At 25.2% G+C, this 24,553-nt stretch overlaps 1 protein-coding gene across 1 annotated transcript; it reads right to left on the bottom strand.

The window, feature by feature from the left end:
- Positions 1-826: 826 nt before the first annotated feature.
- LOC127276820 (uncharacterized) lies at positions 827-24,311 on the bottom strand. The gene is made up of 12 exons (XM_051297483.1): positions 23,540-24,311; positions 11,619-11,820; positions 11,376-11,530; positions 10,827-11,041; positions 8,708-8,840; positions 7,233-7,448; positions 6,803-7,121; positions 5,722-5,902; positions 5,148-5,311; positions 3,928-4,131; positions 3,416-3,583; positions 827-2,874 (listed from the first exon to the last, which is right to left on the bottom strand). Exons 2-12 carry the CDS (start codon positions 11,722-11,724, stop codon positions 2,276-2,278), a joined length of 2,460 nt encoding a protein of 819 aa, XP_051153440.1. The 5' UTR covers positions 11,725-11,820; positions 23,540-24,311; the 3' UTR covers positions 827-2,275.
- Between the last annotated feature and the right edge of the window lie 242 nt (positions 24,312-24,553).

Below are 24,553 nucleotides of genomic sequence, written 5' to 3' on the forward strand. Positions count from 1 at the left end.
GTAAAAAACAAAAAATTTCGAAAAAAGTTTTAGACAAAAGTTGTAGATCTCAAAAAAACACACATTTCATGTTTTATGCATTTTTTACCAAAAGTCATTATTTTTCGAGAAAAATGGTCCGAAAGTAATTTGCGGAAATTGTGGGGTGGAGTCTACAGCAGCGGTAAATGCAAAATATTAAACACGGCCTTCGGCCGCGTAAGGTACTGCTCGCTTCTCTTTTTAAGAAATCTTGGCGAGAGGGGGTGGATGTGTCCGAAAGTAATTTGCGGAAATTGTGGGGTGGAGTCCACAGCAGCGGTAAACGCAAAATAGTAAACACGGCCTTCGGCCGCGTAAGGTACTGCTCGCTTTTCTTTTTAAAAAAAACCTTGGCGAGAGGGGGTGGATATGGCCGAAATTATTTTGCGGAATTCGTTAGATTCTGACTAATGGTGAATATGATACTGTATACGAGTCAAATAATATGTCTAACCATGACTGCTGTATATGTTTTCATTATCATGGTGTTTTTCGTTTTTTGGATTTTTCTCGAAAAATAATGACTTTTGGTAAAAAATGCATAAAACATAAAATGTGTGTTTTTTTGAGATCTACAACTTTTGTCTAAAACTTTTTTCGAAATTTTTTGTTTTTTACGAGATAATCGTAAAAAACCATTATTTTATGGTGTTTTTTATGGTTTTTACCATGATAATCAAATTTGCGCCAATTTTCACTATCATTTTCGTAATCAGCGCACCAAAATACGTCAGTATACCAAGTTTTATTAAAATCGGAGGTACCCCTACTTCGGAAGTACACCCAAAAAAAGGGATCAAAAATTTTTTTTTTTAAATTTTGTATACATTTTTGAAAAGTACGTGAAAAATGCATTAAAATTCATTATAGATCAATTAAAATCCATTAACTTTTGTCATAGTTATACGGATTTGAAAATAACAATGTTACCCTTAACGTCAAAACTTCAACCCCCTCTACTTTCTACAAATATTTTTTTAATGAGTTTATATTTTAGGGATTTATTACTATCATATAGGAGAACAATTTACCAAAGTATGAAGCCAATCCCAGAACATTGACTTTTTGGGCTGGGGCGATTGAAAAAGAATCTCTCATATATAGAGTTTTAATTAATGGTAGCTTTAATCAACAATAACTTAATCTCTGGTAGCTTTAATTAATTCTAATTCTAATTCAAATTAATGGTAACTTCAATTAAAAGTAATTTTATTTTATAAAAAAAGCTGTAATTAATTATTATCCTAATCGGATTTTTATATGATTTCAATTGGTTACAATTTTAAACGCAACTGTAGCAGATTTTAAAATTATTTTCAGTTTTCCTTTAAAATTGCCATATTTTGTGAGATTTACGTATTTTGAATAAATGAATGTTTTTACAATTTTTTTCTTTTCAACTAATTACATATTTATTATATAAAACATTGAATAGTTTTGAAAAATCTCGGAATGAAACCAGGACCCTTGGGACGCGAGCCATGTACTTTGACCACGCTGCCATTAATTTACAGATCTTTTACGTAACATTTTTTTGAATATTGAGACTAAAAGTACTTTCTGTTTATCATAACAAATTAACAAAATTATTTTAAATAAAATTTTTCATCTTATTATACTTTCTAATCCTTTTAAATGATTTAGTAAAAAAAATCATAAAATAAATTTTTTCATATTGTTTTATAAATTATCGAATTAATTTTGAAATAAATCATTAAATTTAGTAGAGAAAAATTCGTAGAATATAAATTTTACAAAATTATACAACTGTACAAAAAATAATCACATCTCTTTTTGAGTTTTCGCTCTGGGAATTCTAGTAATTTTATAAATTTAATTTCTTTACATTGTTTTTAAGCTAGGAAATCTGGTCAGGCCCTGATCAGTGCCCTGTTTTAAATCTAGTAAACATTCTATTTGGGGTTTTCACCCTGGAATTCTGTTCGAACTGCTAAAATAAAAAAAAATTATTATAATATATTATATTATATTAGTTTATTTAAATTTTTGTTTAAGCAGGGAAAACTGCCGAAACCCTGTCCAAAACACCATTTTAAATAGAGCAAAGTAAAATAATTTCTGCATGGGTAATGGTAGTTCCGAATAATAATCATTTTAATTAAAAAAGAATGTTTGCAATAATTGAAGCTATTATTGATTAAAACTATCATCAACTTCAACTTACAATCATTATTTAATTAGTATTAAAATTATTATGAAAATATGGTTCATGTCTTTAATAATCGAACATAAATTATTTGTCCTTTGGTACTTTTTCGATCGTAACACTACACTTGCGTGGACTTTTGTCATCAGTGGTTGAATTTATAATTGTATTGTTGTCTTTTTGATAATCTTCCTTCTTATCGTGATTTTTCTCGATCTCTTCATGATCATCTCCACTTTCAGAAATCTTTTCAATCTTGTCGAGGTTCTTGACATTATTGAGGGCCTCAATGTCCTTGGATGTAGGGTTTGCACTTTCAATTTTCATTGCATCTTTAGAATATGCCTTGTTGTCGTAGCCCTGGGCAATCTTTTCTTTGTCTGGTATCTGTTGATGTTGTTTCGTCGTTGTCTTCTTCTTCTTCTTCTTCTTTTCCTCCTCTCCTTTTGAGACTATTTCCACTGATCCATTCTCGAGATCATTTTGACCCGTCGTCTTCTTCTTCTTCGGCTCTTTCTTCACGATGTCGTTGCCCTCAACCTGAGGACGCTTTTTCAAATAAGTGACGTTGAACACGTAGTACATCAATCCTGTCAATAGGGAAGCTAACGCGAATATCTGATAAGTAGGACGTGTACCCACTCCTTTCATAAGAAATCCTCCCACGAGACCTCCGCAACTTTTTCCTGAAATTAACAATTATTTTGTTAGGGACACATGAATATTCCCCACATTTTGGATCTTTTGGTATTTTTTTTTTATGTGGAATTAAAATTTATCCATAAGTTTTATTTAGCTGAATATTTAACAAAATAGGTTTTATAATGAGCCGAATTTTAATATCGAAAAACTAAAGAGGAATGGTACACGTTAACATAACCTAAAAATTGGGAAATTGTTTTTTTAACAATTTAACGCAAACAAAATTATGATTTAAAATTAATTGTAAAAAAATTTTAAATTGAATGGAATGTTGCTACAGATAAAAAGGCTATGATTTTGTTTATATGGATAGATTTTATGATTAAAAATCTTAATACCAAGAAACAAATGAAAAAAGAAATAATTATTATGTTACGTAACAATATTCTTGTGAACATATATAATTTATATATATTTTTAACGATTTTGAAAATTAAGATAAACGAGTTTTTTACGATGCAGTAATACATACATACTTCATTAAATTAATTTGATAATTTTGAAAATAATAATTTGTTTAATTACCAACTCCGTAGTAAATTCCACCCAATAAACCTTGTACAGTACTATCAGTGGCTGTCGTTGATAATTTTGCAGCATAAGTTACAGCTGCTGTAAAAGCAAGTCCAGATGTTACAGATTCAAGAGCTTCAAAAATCAGACATAGCCATGGGTTGTAAATCAGTGAATAGCCTGTAATCAGAGTAAATTAAATTTTTTTATTGTCTAATTTACGTAACTGTATAATAATACATATTATTATACATATATTACAACTTTAGTTATTATTTTCTTTAAATTTATTACATTATAATCCGTTACAATACATTTTACATGTATTGGATAGTTTTTTTTTTTTTTGTCATTTTTTGCATACTACATTTTGTTAATTTTATTTTTATTCCACAATAATTTGTCACAGCTAATTTTTTCCCATTAAATTAAAAAATTGAACTGAATTGAAAAGTTCTTTAATGATTTTGGTTTTTATTAATAAAACAATTATTAATAACCTATGTTATAAATAATAATCTTACCAACAAGTCTAATAGCATAAAAAATAAATCCAATGAAGAGAACATTGGCGTGACCAAGTTTGTGAATTATTGGTCCCGATACAACCAATAAAGGTAAACCAGCAAGGCCACTAACTGTTATAGTGATTCCCATAAGTGATTGAGATGCACCCAAATCCTGTAGGAACCAAAAAAGAAAGGATTCGATGTATCCCCAAGCAGTGCCTGCAATTAATTTTTTTTTTTCATAAATAATTAAAATTTATTTATGTTTCATTTCAAATTAAATTAAAATTCCTTTAAACTTTTTCGATCATATTTATTATTAGTCAATTATACGATGGCTATGTATTATTATTATTATTTATGTTCTATTTATTAAGGAATAAATAGATATATAAAAAATTATAAATATATATAAATAATAAGCGAAACAATTTATAATTATAGAAATAAAAAATAATATTAATTATAATTTTTTTTATTCTTATAATTATTTTTTACGTTTTTCTACTAAATATTTATAATATAGGCAATTATTTTTAAAAGAAAAAAGTGTGAACGCATAAAACATAATTGAAGATTAACATTTTTAACGAGCAGAAAATTGTTTAGTGAGTTTTTTTTTTTTTAAAAGGTATATAAACTGTAAAATAACATAATGTAAACGTGATTTTTTAAATGATGAGATTTGAAGTTGAATGTCAATGTTGCAATTTATTGATTTAAAGCCAAAGTGTTGCAAATAGTCCGGAAGTATTACCGTTTAAATTACGTAAATTCTACAATATATAATTGCAAACACTCAAAACTCTGACGTTATAACATAGACGATAGTAATCTTTACTTACAAAAAAAATATATGTTTATTACACATACATATATATAGGAAATATTTGAAAAAGCACAAAAAAATGTTTATTATTTTCCAATTTAAAAAAAAAATAAAATTCACTTGTTTTTTAAATTCAGAAAAACAAATTTCTAATTAGTTTCATCAAGTGGATAGTAGCTAATAATTATTTATTTGCAAATTCAAATATTTTTAAATTATTTAATTATATGTTTTTTTAAATATTATTTTTTATAATGATAATTATAAATTATACTCGATCAGCGTAAATTTAATTAGTTTTGTCATTATATCATTATTGGTTTATATATATATATGATTTTTTTGCCTTCTTTTTCTGCATTAGAGAAAAGAGAGAAAAAAAAATTGTATGACGTGAAAGACTTACCTAACATGAAGGAAACAACATAAAGTGTAACGATTTCCACATTTTTCAGCACCTCATAAACATCCTTAAATATATTTTTTGCTGGTGATTTGAATTCCAAACTAATAAACAACATGAGGACACCTGAAGCCACTTTTAGTGCAGCGTAAAGATAGAACGCTGGCCTAAATTGCATTGACTTTTAACAATTATTTGTGTTAGAAATAAATATTCTTTAAAATAATAATTTTTATTACTAAGAAAAATATATATTAGAAAAGAAGTTTAAAAATTTAATGAAAAAATATTTGTTGAAATTAAAAAATTTAAATTATACAAATAATTATTTAATTAAAAATTAATTTAAATACGCAAAAAATAATTTCTTTTATTGAAAAAAATCAATACGGTCTTAAAAAAAAATTCTCTGATTTAAAGAAAAAATATTGACCTTATTTATTTTGAATTATACAATTTTTTTTTTTTTGTGTGTAGTAAAAATTATAATTTGCAAATAAATAATAAATATTTTTTTTTAATATTGAAATAAATTTAAGAATTTTTAATTAAAAAAAAATTTTAATTTAAATTTTACCTGAAATCAGTGAAAGCTTTTCCTTTACTAAAAGAGTCTATCATAAGACCTGATAAAGGGGATGATATCATTCCCCCTAAACTACCATAAAGCCTCTGTAAGCCATAATCAGCCTTGTGTTCTCTCAATGTGGCAATCACAGCACCTTCAAACATTGCCCATGCAGTACCACCAATCATTGCTAAAATTAAAATTAATTTACTTTAAAAAAACAATAAATTTATATTCTAATTAATTTTTTGTTTTACCTAACAAAATTTGTTGGTATTATCAAATTTTTTTTTTTTGACATACTTTTTATTTGACAGAATTTCTCTTTATTCAACTTTTTATTTAGAAAAAAAATCTAATCTAACCGAATATTAATGTAGCACAATTGTCATTCAAGAAAATTTTAAGTGATTCGAATTTTTCGTGCAAAAATAAAAATTCGGACAAAATGAAGATTCAGTGAATTGGAAATTCTGGCACTTAAAAATTCGAATCATTTAAAATTTTTAATAATATTTGTAATGAAAAGGCCTAAGTACGTTTTTTTGGATATATATTTTTTTATTAGAAATTCCAACTAGTTTCGAACATTATGTTATAAAATTGGAATAATAAGTTGATAGGGCAATTAAACTGTCAGATCAAAAATTCCATCTTGAAAGTCTCGAGTTTATTAAAAAAAAACTCTAATACAAAACGGATTTCCATAATGTTTCCGATAATGTTCGAAACTAGTTGGGATTTCTAATAAAAAATATATATCCAAAAAAGATCGTACTTAAGCCTTTTTGATTACAAAAATTATTAATAATTAATACTGTCAATTGCACAAAAAACAATTTAAAATTTTTGTTGAATGAGAATTGTGCTAAATTAATATTTGATAACATTAAATTTTTTTTTTAAATAAAAAATTGGATAAAGAGAAATTATGTCAAATAAAAATTCGATAATTCCTAAAAATTTTGTTAAGTGAAAATTCGTTTATAAAGAAATTCTGTCAAATGTTAATTGAAAAAATGAAAATTCTAATCATTAATTTGGAAATTTATGCGCGACATTATTTCTAGTTTATTATAATAATACTAACCGTTGAATAATCTAAAAGAAAGATATAACCAAAAGGTTAATTGAATATTATAAACGACTTCTTCCTTCATATTAGAACATATTTCCGATCTGGGAGCAGTGATAAGACATCTTTGATGACAATTCATAATATTATATTTCCCAGCTGAGATGAAGAATTTCTGATATGTTCGTTCACCATTTTCACATTCAACATTCATCATATTATTGTCAGTCCAATTTGATTTCTCCACTAAATATTTAGTTTTAATTACTGAACTATCTGTTGACTCATTTAAAGTCTTGAGATTTACTTTGAAGGGCTCGTACGTATTTTCACCCTTTAAATTTAAATCTTAATTAATTAGATAATTTTTAAAATTAAATAATAAAATAAAAAAAAAATAATATATATAAATAAAATAATATAATTTTAATGTTAATTAAGTTACCTCTTGTTTATTAGAAATATGCCCAAAGCCACATTTTAAAATTTTTTTTGCATCTTGGCTTACAGGTTCCTCCTCAGTAATTATGCACTTAAAACTGTATAAATCGTTCGCTGGAAAGAAAAGGGTATAATTCGTGATTTGACGAATAGACGTCTTAAAAAATTCATCATTCTTTAACATCCTGTGTGATCTAACATCATCTAAATCATCGTCTACCTATATATAAAGTGAAAAAAAAAGAAAATACTATAAAACATTTTAATATAATAATGTGTAAATGAAAGTTTATGGTTAAAATAATTATTTTATTACGATCACTACTTTTTAATTAATGGGCGATTCCACGTGAGATTTACATATGACATTTTAAATTCGGTAAATATATTTTTTTTCGATCTTTATAGAAAAAAAAGGTTGACGTATTTTTTTATTTTTTTATAAGTGCTCAAATTTTCGAGTTATGAATTTTTAAAAATCTGATTTTTTCGACTTTTTTTAAAATACACCTAATTTCAATGATATCTAACTCTAAAAGCATTGAATTTACGAATTATGACCATGGTACAATAAAGTTTCAGTTTTTCATCGTCTTTCAAAATATGTCAACGAAAAAAAAATTCTGAATTTGTTTATAAAAAACAGAGATTTTTTATAAACAAATTAAATTTTTTTAAATTTAGGGGCGATTTTAAAAAAAAATTTTTTTTATTTTTACACACATGAAAATAAAAGGAAAATTTTGTAATAAATTTTGGTGTGGGCCTGATGATCCTTTTGTTTATATAATTTGTTTAAAAAAAAAAAATTTACTTTTTTCGTTTTTTTTTTTATTTTTCAAAATAAAATGTATTTTAATTTGCTTTTCTATTATGAGTTTACTAAAAGATCCTAGTGTTCAAAACACTTTTCATTTCAAAAAATAAAAAAAAAACGAAAAAAAGTAAATTTTTTTTTAAAACAAATTTTATAAACAAAAGGATCATCAGGCCCACTCCAAAACTTATTACAAAATTTTCATCTTATTTTCATGTCATAATTCGTAAATTCAATGCTTTTAGAGTTAGATATGTCATTAAAATTAGGTGTATTTTAAAAAAACTCGAAAAATTTAGATTTTTAAAAATTCATAACTCGAAAATTTGAGCACTTATAAAAAAATAAAAAAATACATCAACCTTTTTTTTCTATAAAGATCGCAAAAAATACATTTACCGAATTTAAAATGTCATATGTAAATCTCACGTGGAATCGCCCATAAATTAATAATAACTCTAATTATGAATAATAATTTCAATTATAAGGTTATGTTCCAGATTTTATTAATATTTTATGAAGTGTAGAATGTAATTAATAATGTAATGTAATTATTAATTAATTAATTTGTTTTTTATTATTAATAATAATTAATTAATGATTAATTAATAATAATGTAATTAAATGTAGTAAAAATAAATGTAGGTAGTGAAAAAATTTACCTTATTTATTTTTCTTTCTGGAATTGAATAATTGAATAGCATAATTGAATCATATTCCGCTACTTCTATTGTGTAACTTTTTTCTTGTAACAATAATGGAACATCGGTATTATTAGGTACTGAACACATAAAACTGAAATAAACAAAAATTAAGTAAATATATTAGGTGATTTAATTGTTTAACTTAAAAATCATTATTAAAAACTAGTCCATTATGAGTGGATTTAAAGTTATTTAAAGTACGTAAGTGACCTCGTCTGAAAAAGAGTCAGTTTTTCAAAATTCAAAATGTCTGACTCAATATGGCGGAATTTTTTTTTTTCAAAAATTAATCGAATTCGCTTGAAACTCGTTACACGAGGGTTTTCAGGATCACTGATTACAAATCTTATGTCAGTTTTTTAAAATTCAAAATAGTAGATCCACATATATGTGATGCTCATATGAAGTAGTATAAGGAGCACTCACTACCGTTAGAGGGATGGCCTATTGTAGTATAGAAAAAAATGTTAGAGGCTTGAATAAGTCAACAATGACGCCTCTAGCGGAAAAGCGAAGTACTGCAGAGTTTTCAATATGGCTGCGTTCATTGACGTCTGCTCGCGAATAGTGAACAATCGTGAAACAATCTCATTACGCAATAAAAGTTTAAATTTATACAGAACATTAATATCGTGATTAATATCTGGATAGTGTAAAAACATAGTGCAAACGTGGTAAGTTTGTGTTTATTTATATGAATATATTTTTGAGTTAGACTGTTTGAAAATTTCTAATTACGTTTTATTAAAGAAAAGTGTATGTAGTATAAGTTATAAATTATACAAAAATTCATTGATTACCATATGTATTAAAAAAATAAATATACTTTATGTCAATTGTACATATGTATACATATATCTATGTACCACGTGGCCTGTAATATTTCGCTTTTCCGCTAGGGCTGCTAGTATCAACTTATTCTAACGTCTTTACATTTTATCCTGAAAGTTGGGGAATGATTTCCCGAAACGGCCTATAGAGTGGGTGCTCCTTATACTACTTCGTGGATGCTCCACAAAAAAAGGACCTTAAAGGCAAAAAATTTTAGGTTAAGTTCAGTTATAACATGAAGTAGTATAAGGAGACCCCACTGCTATATTAAGCCCTCGAAAAGTTGAAGCTGATTTCCCCGTTTCTCTTACAATTAACGGAGGTGTCGAACCTATCGGAAAATTTGGGAACTAGTTACCCACACTGACACAAAATGTGTACATACAGTTACTAACACATAGAACTTTCGCAAAATGGCTGCCGTGACATAACCTGCATAAACTGATTGTTTTTATATCGGTTTGTTTTTTTCTGGTTTTTGAAAATAATTTAAAGAAAAGTAAGGAAATATGATTAGTGGTTCCATTAAAGGTTCCAAAACAAATTGTGTTAAAGGCAATACAAAATATAAATCTATTTATAAAACTATTTTCAAAGAAATCCAAATAATAATAATGAGTTTCATTTTAAATATATAAATCTTATTAAAGTATATTTTTATCACAACCATAATTAAAATAAAATTTAAACAGTTTAATAATTTATATTCACTTGCAGTTACTAATTTTACTTCGTTACTGTGTTTTTACACAACATAAATAATTATATCATGTTTATATCCATGGAGATTCTCCATGTTTACATGGCTCATGTCACTTTTAGCAGACGAAATTTCGGAGGTATCAAATTTTCCCGTTAGGGTTCGACACCTCCGTTAATTTTAAGAGAAACGGGGAAAACGGCTTCAGCTTTCCCGGACAGTGGGGTCTCCTTATACTACTTTGTGAGTTATAATTTTAAATTGATTAAATACGTTTGTCTTTAATTGTGTAAAATAAAAATCAGTTTTTATTTAATATTTTGGATTTAATGAAGACTTAAACATCAATTGTTTATATTAAGAGTTGATCGTCTTTGTGTATTTTTAATTCAACAATCACAATCATAACCTAACATTTTTTGCCTCCAAGGTCCCTTTTCTCGTGGAGCGTCATATATATATATATTAAAGAATTCTTAATGAATTTTTAGTATTGTTTTCAGTTATCAATGTGAGAATTATAAAAAATTTAATGTACTACCTTACCCACAACTTTCTATCCTCATGTTTATTTCCGATTCAAGTTTCTCCTCACAAGGATAAGTTTGATTAATTTCAAATATTAATCTGTCACTATTTCGCTGACATTTTGCATCCAAAATTATTCTATCGGGATATTCTAAATTGACTCTACCCACGGGGACTAGTAACAATAAAAGTGCTGCCAATCCACCGACTGATGTTAAAAGTGCTAAAGATATCTGGAAAAATAATATTAATTTAAGTTTGTTTTTTTTTTTATTATTTTTAATTTTTTAACAATCAAAACAATAGTAGTACAAATAATAATAAGCAAACAAAAATTTACATGAAAATGCGTTTAATTAATAACTAATTAAGTAATACACAACTAGAGATGTTAATAATTAATATTAATTAATTAATTGTTTTTCATTTATAACATTATTATTTATCGTACCTATAAAATTATTATTTAAAAATTAAATGTATTTTGTTGCGTAAATTTAATAAAATATAATTATAAAATTTTTTATTTATTTAATAATTAAAAAATAAGGATAATAATAAACTCACTCGAAAATTTCCTATTCGATCTGCTATTAAACCTGCTAATGGTGGCATAATAATTACTGCAAGTGGAGTTATTGCACTCATTAATGCTGTCTCTTGTACATTTATTCCTAGTTCTCGCATGTGAATAGTCAAATATGGATAAAGCACCGACAGTGCTAAAAAAAAGATTCAGTCATTATTAATTTTACAATAGATATTAATTAATTGATTAATAATAAAAAAAAAAATTTCAAAAAAACTAACTTGATGCTTTTACGAAAAAAGCGAGTTTTAATGGTAACAGTTCCTTGTGTCGAAAATCTTTGCTAATTCGCTTAAAGAAGCTATTCATTAATCCTATTAGATTCATGTTGTTCTCTTTTAAATTTCAAATCAGATGAATATGAGCGAATAATTTTTCGAGTATTAAATTAATGAAACTTCAAATTATCATTCTTCAGTGTTTCTGAAAAAAAATTTACTTTTTAAATTAAATTTTACATGCAAAAACAATTATTGTAACTTCAGCTGTTGGTATGTTTTAATATAATAATAATTTAATTATTAATAATATAGTAGCTTTAATAATTGAAACTTTAATTATATGTCTTCAATCATTAAAGTTACACTGAAAAAAATGTATTTAATTCAAATAATCGGACTATTATCAAATAAATATTTTAAATAGTTATTATTTGTGTCAATAATGAAAAGATATTTATTTTAAATACAGAAATTATTGATTCGAATATAATTTATTTGGTTCAAATATATAACAATATTATGTAGTCCAAATAAATATTTATTTTATAGTGTAACCAAATAACTGATTATTTAAATCAAATAAATTTTTTTTCAATGTACAACTATAAATATAAATTGATTTTAAATTAGCACGCTGTTTATCCGAAATTGATGATAAATTATAATTAGAAAAAATAAATTATACAATCAAATGTAAATGAATAACGGGAGTTTAAATAAAAAAAAAGCAGTAAATACACAAATGATAATTAAATAATCATTAAAAAATATATTAAATGAAAAAATAAATACTAAGAAATAGTGCCAAGTTTTATTTAATTCGAAAATAATCTCGCTTTTATTTTGTCATAGAAATTGTTGTACTAACACTATGAGACATTTGCTACATATATTTATAACAGTGCAAAGATCTTGATATGTAAATCATTGGTGTCATGAATCGTGCTGCAAAAATGTTTGACACCTTTTCTTATATTACAATATAATATATATATATATATATATATATATATATATATATATTTCACTATTTCCTTTAATTATTATAATTTCCTGAAAAAGGATTTTAAACAATTGAATATACTAATTAAATAGTAATTTGTATTATTTAAAAAAAAGGAATTTAAAAATAAATAAATATATAAGAAAACGAAGAATCACAGTATGTAAAAATTTGCTTTTAAAATTGAGTAATTTACAGAAATAAAAAATATGACAATTAAAAATTGACATTAAAAATTTACAATGAACATGAATTTTTAAAATCTTTATTATTAAAAATATATGGGAGTTTTCAAAAAATAATTTACGATCCGTTATGTAAATTTATAGTTTAAAAACTATTGTTATTTGTATATATACATATTTTTTTAAGTGTTGACATATTCACGAGATTACATAAATAACATCAACTAGTCATGTAATAAATTGCACCAATAGATAATAATCAACTATAATTTTTGTTTACTTCAGGATGGCGCGATGCTTCCTGCTTTTATTTCAGATTTCTGCAAAAACGACACATCTGCATCTCTACATAGTTTTCTTTTATTATTTCACGTTCATTTGTTCCAGGTATGAAGTAATCATCATAGAAAGAAAATTTGATAATAAAAAAATTAACAATCTTCTAATTTTTCACTTCTAAAATATTTAAATTACAAAGTAATAATTAAGATATTAATAAAAAATTATTTATATTAAATATTAATTAATATAGAGTCAGTTGGGGTAAATAGGGGCAAGAGGTTTTGGAGCTTAATTTACAGTTTTAAAATTAAGTTCAACGTCAATATTTTAATCTCAGATCACCTCCAAGAGGTTTTGAGTATTGCCATGCTTTAAGCTTGACAATTGGCAGCAAGATAATTCAAGTTATTGCTTAATGCATAAAAACTTGAAAATCAAAATCAAACTGTTTCAGTATTTTGTTGAGCATTTCAAAGAAAACAGACTTCAAAATCATAACAAATTTTTTTTCTTTTTCCTTATGACTCCTATAACAGAAATTCACTTGAATTTTTGATTTTTGTCAATTTGGTTAATAATGACAAGCTGTCCCCATTTACCCTGAGTTTTCAAATTTTTGGGGTAAAGGGGGATAGCTTGTTATTATTAACCAAATTAAAAAAGATCAAAAATTCAAGTGAATTTCTGTTAAGGGAGTCATAAGGAATAAGAAAAAAATTTGGTATGATTTTTAAGTCTGTTTTTTTCAAATGCGAGACAAAATACTGAAATTAGAAAAAATAAAAAAATTCCAATTGTTTCAACTATTATATATCTACTACAAATTTTTTCAAGTTTTTTCATCCCTTAATATGTAATATACTTAAGGAAACTTTTTTCTTTAAACTTTCTTAGAAACTATGCTGTCCCCATTTACCTCAAATTTTATGAAATTTTCTAAATTTTGGGGTAAATGAAGACAGTCAGTTTCATGCATTTAAAGTTTATCTAAATTTTTTCCTGCTACATAAAATTAATCCTGGGAATGTAATAAATAACAACTTTAAAAAATAAATCTGCAAATATTACGTTTTAAAGGAAGAAACTTACGTATTTTGTGAAAAATAGAGATTTTTTCCCCATTTACCCCAATTGACCCTAAAAAGTAACAATAATTTCATTTAAAAAATGTTTTAAAAAAAAAACAATTTTTTGCTAATTTAATTTTAAAGAAAAAATATTGAAAAATTTTCCTTCGATATTATGTGAAAGTACATAAGTATACATTTATTTGTCTCATTAGTATTGTTTCTAAATCATGTAATTTGTATTCAATGTCACTTAACTAGGTCAATGTTATATTTGATAAATTATTATTCAACACCTTAAAATGAATTGTTTGCCAAGTTCCATAAATAACTTTTGTCAACTACAATGCGGGGCCCATTGTGAAATTTGTAGCATATTTTTAGCAAGACCCACAATTTAAATTAATTTGAACAAACAGGTTTACAAAAAAAGAAAAAATTTAAATTTAAGAAAGAATTTTAAAATAAAATACATATAGGTACATTAGTCCGGTTTTCCCTAGTAGTTATAAATCAATATTATATAATTTTAATTCTGTTTTCAACAATTGATAGTTGCAGTCAATAAAAACTTCAATCAATGGTATAATAATTTTGATAAATTTTAGATTGATTCATAGCTTCAATTGATAGTAGGTTTGTAACAATAATTACCACGGGATTGGTAACGATATAGTCCATTCTCATTTTAACGATTTACACAGAAGAATTCAGTAGAGCAGTAGGTATGACAAAGTGAAAAGTTTATATCGTTAAAGAAAGAAGCTGCTAATACAGAGAAAGAAAGCATCCTAAACAAACAGCTGATTAAAAGAACGCGAGAAGCTATACGACAGTGTTACAAGTGAAGATTTTTTTATGGCCGACAATTCATTTAGATTCCAACAATGACTAGAATTCGTCAAAAAAGTAACGAAACATTTATTTTCCCATAGGTAATGAAGAGATGAATTTTCAAATAAAAAAGAAGATTCTAGATTCCGGATCTAGAATACGGATTGTGGAATAAGGAATCCAGAAAGTGGGTTTTGTAATATGGGGCTTAGAATATAGGGTTTGGAATAATGTTGAACTTAAAATGTGGGGGGTTTTGCAATATTGAACTTTAAATGTGGGGCTTGAAATACAGATTATGGAATCCAGAAATGTGGAATCTGGAATGAGGAATATAGAATGTTTTTATGAAAATTTTTTTTTGTGAAAAACCACTTTTATTAATTTTACAAAAAACTTATTTGGCGTGTTTTTGTTTATTTTGACAAAATCAAAAAATTAACCCACTATAGCCCGAATGCAAAGAATTTTATATCAAACTTTAATTAATATTGTTTTATAAAAAAAATTATTTTATCTTAGGATAGAGCACAGTTAAATAGGACAGAGTCACTAACGGTTGGGCTACGTTTTGATTTGTGGCCATAAATTTCGTTCTAAGCTTAATTTCGGATGTTTTCACATATGATTGAAAAGATCTTCCAAAGTGTAATGTTTCTTCTGAATAGCAGAAAATTATTGGATCAAAAGTGTAAAAGTTGTAGACATAAAAAAAATCATTTTGTCATTACGGTCGCAGACCAGGACTTTACGGTTGGGCCACGTACAAAATCAATGTTATATGAAGAAAAATGATCCGTAAATGACAAAAAAAAACTACTGAAATTGAGTTTAAAATAAGAAATAAAATCTGAAATTGAAATAAAATAAGCTCTCTTGACCAAAATTTGATTATTTCTCGCGTTTCGCAAAATTGGTTTGAAAATTTTAAATTACATTGTAATGAACAATTTTAGTCATTTTATTTTGTTGTTTGCCTATTCCTTCTGTTATTTAATTCACTATTCTGACACTATAAAAAAGTTTTGTGTTGTGATTTCAGCATTTATTTAAGTTTTATTAAAAAATTAAGTATTTATTGCAATTTTACTTAACTGTAACTGACGTAAATTGTTCATTGCCATCACAAATAAATATTTGTATGCAATAATAGAGGGAATCACCCAAGAAGCACGGTATATCCCCTGAATATCCCTTGAATACCACCGTGGAATATTCCCAGGATCTTTCAGGAAAATCAAAATGTCCGCATCATGGGAATATTCCACAGTGACATTCAGGGTATATTCCAGTGACATTGAGGGTAATATTAAAGGAATATTCCAGTGATATTGAGGGAATATTCCACGGTTATATTGAATTTTTTTTAAGTGTTGAAATAATAGAAATATGTTATAAATTGTTATTTGAATAAGCAGGAAGATTAAAAACACATTTTAAAAAAAAATTCAATGTAACCGTGGAATATTTCCTCAATATCACTGGAATATTTCCACAATATCACGTGAATATCCCCTTAATGTCACAGGAATATTCCATGAATGTCACCGAGAAATATTCCCACAATGTCACTGGAATATGCCCTGAATGTCACTATGGAATATTCCCATGATGCGGACATTTTGATTTTCCTAGAAGATACTGTGGTATTCAACGGATATTCAGGGAATATACCGTGCTGCTTGTGCAGTGTAATAAAATGAAATAAACCGTGGTGGCTCAACCATTTTTTTAAATAAATATCATGAATTAAAATTTGATTAAAAATTTTGTGCATTTAGACGTTAATGGGTTTATTATTTGATAGATTTGTCGAAGTAAACAAAGATACGCAAAGTAGGCTTCTGTGTAAAAATAATAAAAATTGGTTTTCTCGAATAGCCGTCCGCCGATGATTTTAATTTTTCTTGTAAAATAAATTTGCAGTTACTGAACTTTTCATTTAAATTTGATTCAAGCTCACTGTGTTGGGTTGGGGTGAATTTCCCCTTTTTGAGATTAGGTGGTGGGGAAATTTTCTTTTTTGAGGTTGGATGAAGGAGAAATTTTCCCTTTTTGAAATTGACGGTGGGAGGAATTTCCCCTTTTTAAGCACAGAAAAAACTTGGACTCATTTTTGTTGCAACTCATTTTCTTTTGGGTATCGAAATGAGTATGGGACAAACTTCATGTTATTCAAAATGATATTGGCTGGAATTTCAGATTTCTAAGTTGGCATCATAAGCAGAGTAATTTTGTATTTCAATTATTGTTTCTAATATTTCAACAACACCAGAAAGATTATTTTGACCAGTACGAATATTTAGAAGTTTTTAAATAAAAATTATTTATTATTATTTACGTAGATAATAATTAATTTCATAAGTTTTTAAATTTACCGCTATTATTTAAGTTGGCAGTACCGTTCCTGTTGTCAAAACACATGTTTTCATTTTTCTAACCTAAAAACATATTTCCTTTATTATTTTATTACGCGATTACAAGCAATTTTTAATCAAATATATTAAGTCTAGCGTGTTATTTACTTCTTTGTAATTATTATATTTCATGTTTTTGTGCAAAATTATTCGTTATTTCACAATATTTTTCCATTTTTCTTTTTCTCAAAATGAAACTTGCCTATTTCATTTTGATACTTTTACCTTAGAACTCGAAATGAGACAACCAGTTTCATTTTTGTTGCGAATCAAATTGAGTATAGAATCTATACTCAATTTGAATTCAGGTTTTTTCTGTGAGATTGTATGGTGATGGGGATTTCCCTTTTTGAGGTTGGGGATGAGGTGAATTTCCCCTTTTTGAGTTTGGGGATAGGGTGAATTTTATTTTTGGAGGTTGGGTGGAGGGGAAATTTCCCCTTTTTGAGGTTTGGGTATAGAGTGAATTTCCCCTTTTTAATATTGGATGGTGGGGGAATTTCTCTTTTTGAGGTTGGATGGTGGGGAATTTTCCCCTTTTTGAGGTTAATGATGGGGTGAATTTCCTTTTTTGAGATTGGGTGATGGGGGGACTTTTCCCTTTTGAGGTGGGTAAGGTGGGAATTTCTCCTTTTTGGGGTGGGGAGGTGGGAATTCCTCTTTTGAGATGGGGGAGATGAAAACTTCCAATTTTTGAAGTGGGTAAGGAGGAAATTTTTCCCTTTTGAGGTGAATAAGGGGGGAATTTCCCCTTTTTCAAGATTGGAAATAGGGTGAATTTCCCCTTTTTGAGATTAGATGGTGGGGGGACTTTCTCCTTTTTGAGGTTGGGGATGAGGTGAATTTTCCTTTTTGAGATTGGGTGGTTAATTGTATATAACTTCAGTTTCTGGTAAATTAGTTGTATTTTAATAGTAGCAATATGTGATAACAGCTTTAAGGCCATGTATTAAATTCTCATGTGATCTAGTGTGGAAAAATATTTTTTGCGAAAACCAAACTTTCTCTAAAAAAAAAAAAAAGTTTTTGAACTACTTTTTCTAGGGATGATTTAGATAACAGATGACACGTCGCTGTATTAGTGATCCAAAAAGCAGCGCTAATGCGAACTAGTGGTCATTTAATAAACTAAGAAAAACCACATTAGTTCACCATTTTACTGTTTTATTTTTTACCATTTTTGCATTAAATTTTATAGAAAATGAGCAGGAAAACAATGTTTCTTGTACCTTTCTATATCATTCCTTAAAAAATTTAACACTAAATATTTTTTTCACTTAAGAGAAAGTTTGAGATTTCTAAAAAAAAAATGTCTTTTTTTCTACATGGCCATATTACCATATTAATTATGAAATTTAATAAGATTTTTGTTGTAATAAATTTATTATTTTTAAATTAAGCCAATTTAATAACGTGATTTTTAAAAGTTTGATTGTTAGTTTTAATCAGAGACACATTTATCGAAAAGAAGTTTATAAAAAAAAGATAGTAAAATGAAAAGTCGGTGTATAGCATGTTGAGGTTCCTTACTCTTCTTTCACGCCAGCACACGGGCAAAGTTAATCAACTAAAATGGATAATTGACTACTTGCGAATGCTCCTGGACAAGTCTATTTCGCATTAACAACCTTCAGAAACATAATAAGGTCCATCTAGGCATATCAACGTTTAAATAATTACAAATTTTGAAAGTCGCAGTTAAGAATGGCCTAATTTACTTTAATGCTTGTACATCGCGAAAAAATACGTTTCATTTATATCTCTATATAGCGCAATAGAGATTCTAAATTTAAATATGAACGAATTTTAAAATTGAAATTCTCACTATAAAATGAATCATATTTTTTTTCTTTTGTTCGCAGGTAATAAACTTTTGCGGTTTCTTTTTTTTGTAAATTTCAGATACCTGATATTTTACATTTTTTATGTATCAGAGAAAATTGTTTGTAAATTTATAAAAGTCATATAATAAAATCATTATTAATAGTAAAATTAATATCAACTCAAGTTGGTTCGTTGGTTAACACTTCAGATTCGTGTACAAAAGGTTCAGAGTTCGATATATACCCACTAGTAAAATTAAATATCAATATAATATTAATTAAAATTTATAAATTAATTCGTTTAATTAATATTTGCTAAAACAATTAAAATTGCTAAAAAAAAATCTTGTAAATTTTTAGGGAAATGTAATACGTTTTAAATAATTTAATTAAATAAAAAACAATTTCTCTAAAAGAAACTGTTAGTTAAGATTTAGCGAAAGAGATTTAGTGAAACACTTGTTAAAGAGAATTCACTATATTTAAGAATCTCAGGAAAACGCTATTTAAAATTGCACTTGTGCAAGGTCTGACCAGCAGAAGAGTTGTGTTATGCAATAACTTTTGTAATGGACCAGCTCACCATATACCTGCTGCATAAAAATTAATTACGGGTCTCGTAATTCTCAATTCGCGTAACCAAATTCAATTCTAAACACATTAACACATCATTATAAAGTCATTTAAAAAAAAAAAAAAAATATTAATAAACTTGTTTGTTTAAGACAAACTATTAATAATTTAAAAATCAACTACTAACAAATCTTTAATTCAAGTCAACTAATTATATGTATCTTAATTTTACAAGATAGTTAATTCTGTTTTTAAAAAACAATAGTATTTTTAAAAATAAGGCAATTAATTTTATAAGTTGTTTGTTATTATAATTTATGTTACTGTTCAAAAATTTAGGTTAAAAACAAATTAAAATTTTGAAAGTAAAACAAAAAATAGCAAAATATATAAAAAATTGAAAGTAGTAAACGATATCTGTGTTAGTTTAGTAAATGGTCATAATGAGACAAACGATAATGATCGAATCAGTTATGATAATGGCAAAATATGTTAATTTATACTCTTTATTATAAAGTGAATCACACAAGATTCATTAGGATTAAATTTAACGGTAGATCTATATGCATTTTAATAGTAATAATGTAAGTGAAAATATTATATATAATTATTTTTAATTTAATTAAATAATTGAAAAAATTTTAATTACATTTTATCAAAATTTCTTGAATTGTGAAATTATTTTATTAAAAATTCAAAATAAAATTTTACTTAAAGTACCGCAAGCTTGGAGAAAAATATGAGATACCGGAAGTTTTTTGCATATATATATGTATATACTTATATGCTTGATGAAGAACAATGAATTATTAAGGACATTGACATAGAGAATTTGTAATTCAAGAGTGTGACGTGAAGACAATATCGAATTTCTAAATAGTTTAATGTTGAGAACTTGTCTCTCTTTTTGTTGCATTTGACACGCTGAAAAAGTGAACGCCAATGAACCTGTCATCGGTAAATACATCAAGGACTAATACACGTTACGTGAATACACGGACTTTCAAAATTACTTCCTCTGAGAATATACAATGAACATACACGATTTGGTAAAAAAAAAATGACGAGGCAAGCTGTAAATTTAAAATGTATTTATTTAAAAAAAAATTTAAGTTTTCTTCATTGAAAAAATTTATTTTTGCTTCTCAAATAATCAGGAGTATTTAAGTATTTAATCCGCTAAACAGAAACAGTTATGTTGAGCGTTATTCATATTCAAAATAAATGAATTTTATAATTTAATTAATAAATTATTAATTTATTTTAATAAATAAATTGTTCATTTTATTTTTTGTAATAAAATACTTTTTCTATGAGTAAACAAGTAATTGTTAAAAATAGTAGAATTATATATATATATATATATATATATATATATATATATATATATATATATATATATATATATATATATATATATATATATATATAATTTCCTTAGGTATTTGTTACTTAAAAAGGAAATATAATTAAAAAAATAATAATATACACATAAAGAAAAAACGTAGCTAGTAAAAAATAAAATAAAGTCGAAATATTCTAAATGAATATTTTATATTTACTACTGGTCATTTAGAAAATTATGTAGTTTGTGTATAATTATTATTTGTGAGATTTTTTATTCGAAACAAATATTTATTTATTTGAATGAAATAAAATTTATTTGAAACAAATAAATATTTATTGATATCTTAGAGAAATATATTTTTTCACTATAGGTGTTCTTTTTATAAATATATTTTATTCGTATGTTTAAATAAATAAATTTGTTTTGTACATTTAAAATATACTTTTGCAATAATATATAGATAAATTATTATTTCCTTTCATAGTTGTAAAATGATTCCCAGATTTACACAACTATCTTAATAAAAGATAGAATTTCAATCAGGTTGATAATAATTATTAAAAATACGAATAAATCTGTAATAAATATACGCACTTTAACATTATTTTGCTTTCGATTCTTATTTCTCGATTAATAATGTTTCATTTATAAGATAAATAAGTAAATTTTATTCAAAATAAAAAAAACAATTGATATTATTAACTCGACGAATATTACATTGTAAAATGGAAAATATTGTCAATTTTTAAACAAATCGTGACTTTAATGCCAAATTAAAATAAACAACAAATAATTTAAAAAATATATATTTGCAAAAATATTGAAAAAAAATGAAGATACACGTGTTGAATAAGATAAATTTTTCACGCGATTACCATGAAAATAATACATTACTAATGTACGTATAAAATAATTAACAAATAATAAGCAACGTGAAAATAAATGAATTAAACAATTTTTTACAATTTAATTTATAAAACTTTTCACACATAAATAACCTGTAGATGGTCACTTTTTCTACAAAATAATTTTTACTAATCCATATTTTCTATAAAAAAAAAAGAATTTTCTAATAAAATTCGTTTTCTAAATAAAAATTTTATAAAAAATTTTTGACTTCTAAAGTTAGAAAAAAATTTGGAAAATTTCAATTTTTCTCAAAAAATAAAAATTTCTAAATTTAAAAATTCTAAATATCATATTTCTTTAATTTTTCATAATGAAATATGATTTTATCTTCTACAGAATCGAAAAAGTTTTGAATCTCTAAACAAGTTAAATTTTCATTATTAATTGAAATTTTACTGATAATCCTTTTCTAATTTTATACTTTTGCCACAATTTTTATTATTCTTTATCGGTAAATTTTTTGTTTTATATTTTTATTTTTAGAATTTTGAATAATAAAAATTATTTGGATATAAAAAAAATTTTATATTCTCAAAAAATAAAAATTTGAAAATGGTCAAAAATAATATAAAATGTCTCTAGATTCTAAATAATCCCATAAAACAATTTAATTGACTATTATTAACAACGTAAATTTTGATGAGTTAAAATTTTACCGATTCTTCTCACTTAATTTCGAAAAAAATGTAACTTTAACTAAAAAAAAAAAATTTTAAACTTAAGTTAATTGTTAGAAAATAAAAATTTAAAGAAAAAAGAATAAGAAAATATTTTATTAGGAAAATTTTTAGGTATTAATATATTATTATTATTGACATTAATGAAATTAAAAGATAAATTTACAAAATGTAATAAAATTAATTACAAAAACTGACAATAAAAATGTTGTTTTATAATCTTTTTAAAACTATGTATTTTTAAAACTAACGTACCTATATAGGTATATTCAAGGCTTAAATCAAATATCTGATTATACTTGTACCGTTTCAGACTGTAATTAAACCGTTTATTTCATTTGCATTCATATGTTCACTTATACAAAAATATCACTTAATAGCAGATTCAGTTTAATATTTTATATGTACATTTCCATTTTTCATAGCATCACAAAAACAAAAGGATTATTGCATTAATAAAAAATTTTTACAATTTGACGATATAATATTTACAGTAAAATAAAAAATAAACATACTACGGAAATAGTCACAGTGTATAATTTAAGTTTTCTACTTTTGCTAATTTTTCTACTTGTTTAACATTCTCATTTAATTTTATTACTACACTCATTGCGAGATAAATGAAAAAAAAATATAAATATAATTAGAAAAAGAAATTTAAAAAAAAGAGAAAAAAAAGAAGCTGATGAGATTGAGAATAAAGACGATGAAGAAAAAGATGATAAGAGCAAAGAAAATGATGAAAATTAATTATTCTTTAAATAATTAAGTAAATGTTTATAAAAATAATTTTTTTATCTCACCTGCGTTAGGAAATTATTTCTGTTTATTTAAAAATATACTTTAAAAATAATTGCAGTTAATTAACACTTTTTTTCACGCTTCATGAATCACTTGCACTTGAAATTTAACAATATTATAAATTTCACTCAATTATATTATATGTGCATGAATATTTTCAAATAATCAACATTAAATAATTGACATATATACGAGATGATAAATTAGAGAATTTCTCTAATTATTAAATTTATCAAATTTTTTTACACTATATTTCGCGTACTTTATTTTTAAATATTATGTTACTTATGTTACAAATTTTTGTATTTCAAATTATTATAAATATATTTTATTTTTAAAAATTATATTTCTAATCAAAATTTACGATATAGAAAAGTAATTTTGTAGGTTTCTTTTGTTTTTTCTTTTTTTAATTCAAAAATTATTAGAAAAATTAAAGCCAGTATAAATTTTTGTTTCACGTGTTTTAAATTATTATTTTTTTTTTTTAATTCCTTTTTTTTTGTCTATTTTGGAACTCTGGCCAAAAATTGGCACCAATATCCGTATAGAGCGATGTCAAACGCGCTACTGCTTTGTACCGATTGTAACAAGTTGGTCGGTATGAAAACTCATTTTCTAATAAGCCAATGAAATTTAAGCGCAGTCATCTTCGCCGATTTGCTTGTTCTGGAACAGATACCCACGCGTAACAAATCGGCACGAATAATGTAAGAGAATCGCTTGCTTTTTAAAAAAAAAAATAATAAAATCTCTCTCTCTCTCTCTTTAGAACCATATGCAACGGAAGTGCTGGGAACACAATTATACATCATTTTATTGCAAAAATTACTGTATTGTTACTTCACAAGTTTCGTAAAAATGTCAATTAACTTTTCAAAATGTGTCGCTCATTCGACAAACTATATATTTTCAAAAAAAAAAAAAAAATAAAAAAATAAAAATTCTCAATAAAAATAATTGTCTATTTGACTGTTAAAAAATTAAAATAAATATTTTAATTTTAATTGTACCTT

The sequence above is a fragment of the Leptopilina boulardi genome, unplaced genomic scaffold (assembly GCF_019393585.1).
Source record: "Leptopilina boulardi isolate dan_hultmark-lab unplaced genomic scaffold, ZJU_Lbou_2.1 LbouV2_154, whole genome shotgun sequence".
NCBI classification, from domain to species: domain Eukaryota; kingdom Metazoa; phylum Arthropoda; class Insecta; order Hymenoptera; family Figitidae; genus Leptopilina; species Leptopilina boulardi.

Coding starts and splice junctions, on each gene's coding strand:
- LOC127276820 (XM_051297483.1), bottom strand. CDS start 11,724: ATGAATCTAATAGGATTAATGAATAGCTTCTTTAAGCGAATTAGCAAA. Junction 7,449..8,707: donor CAGAAAGAAAAATAAATAAG/GTAAATTTTTTC, acceptor CTTTATATATAG/GTAGACGATGATTTAGATGA. Junction 7,122..7,232: donor ATATTTCTAATAAACAAGAG/GTAACTTAATTA, acceptor TTAAATTTAAAG/GGTGAAAATACGTACGAGCC.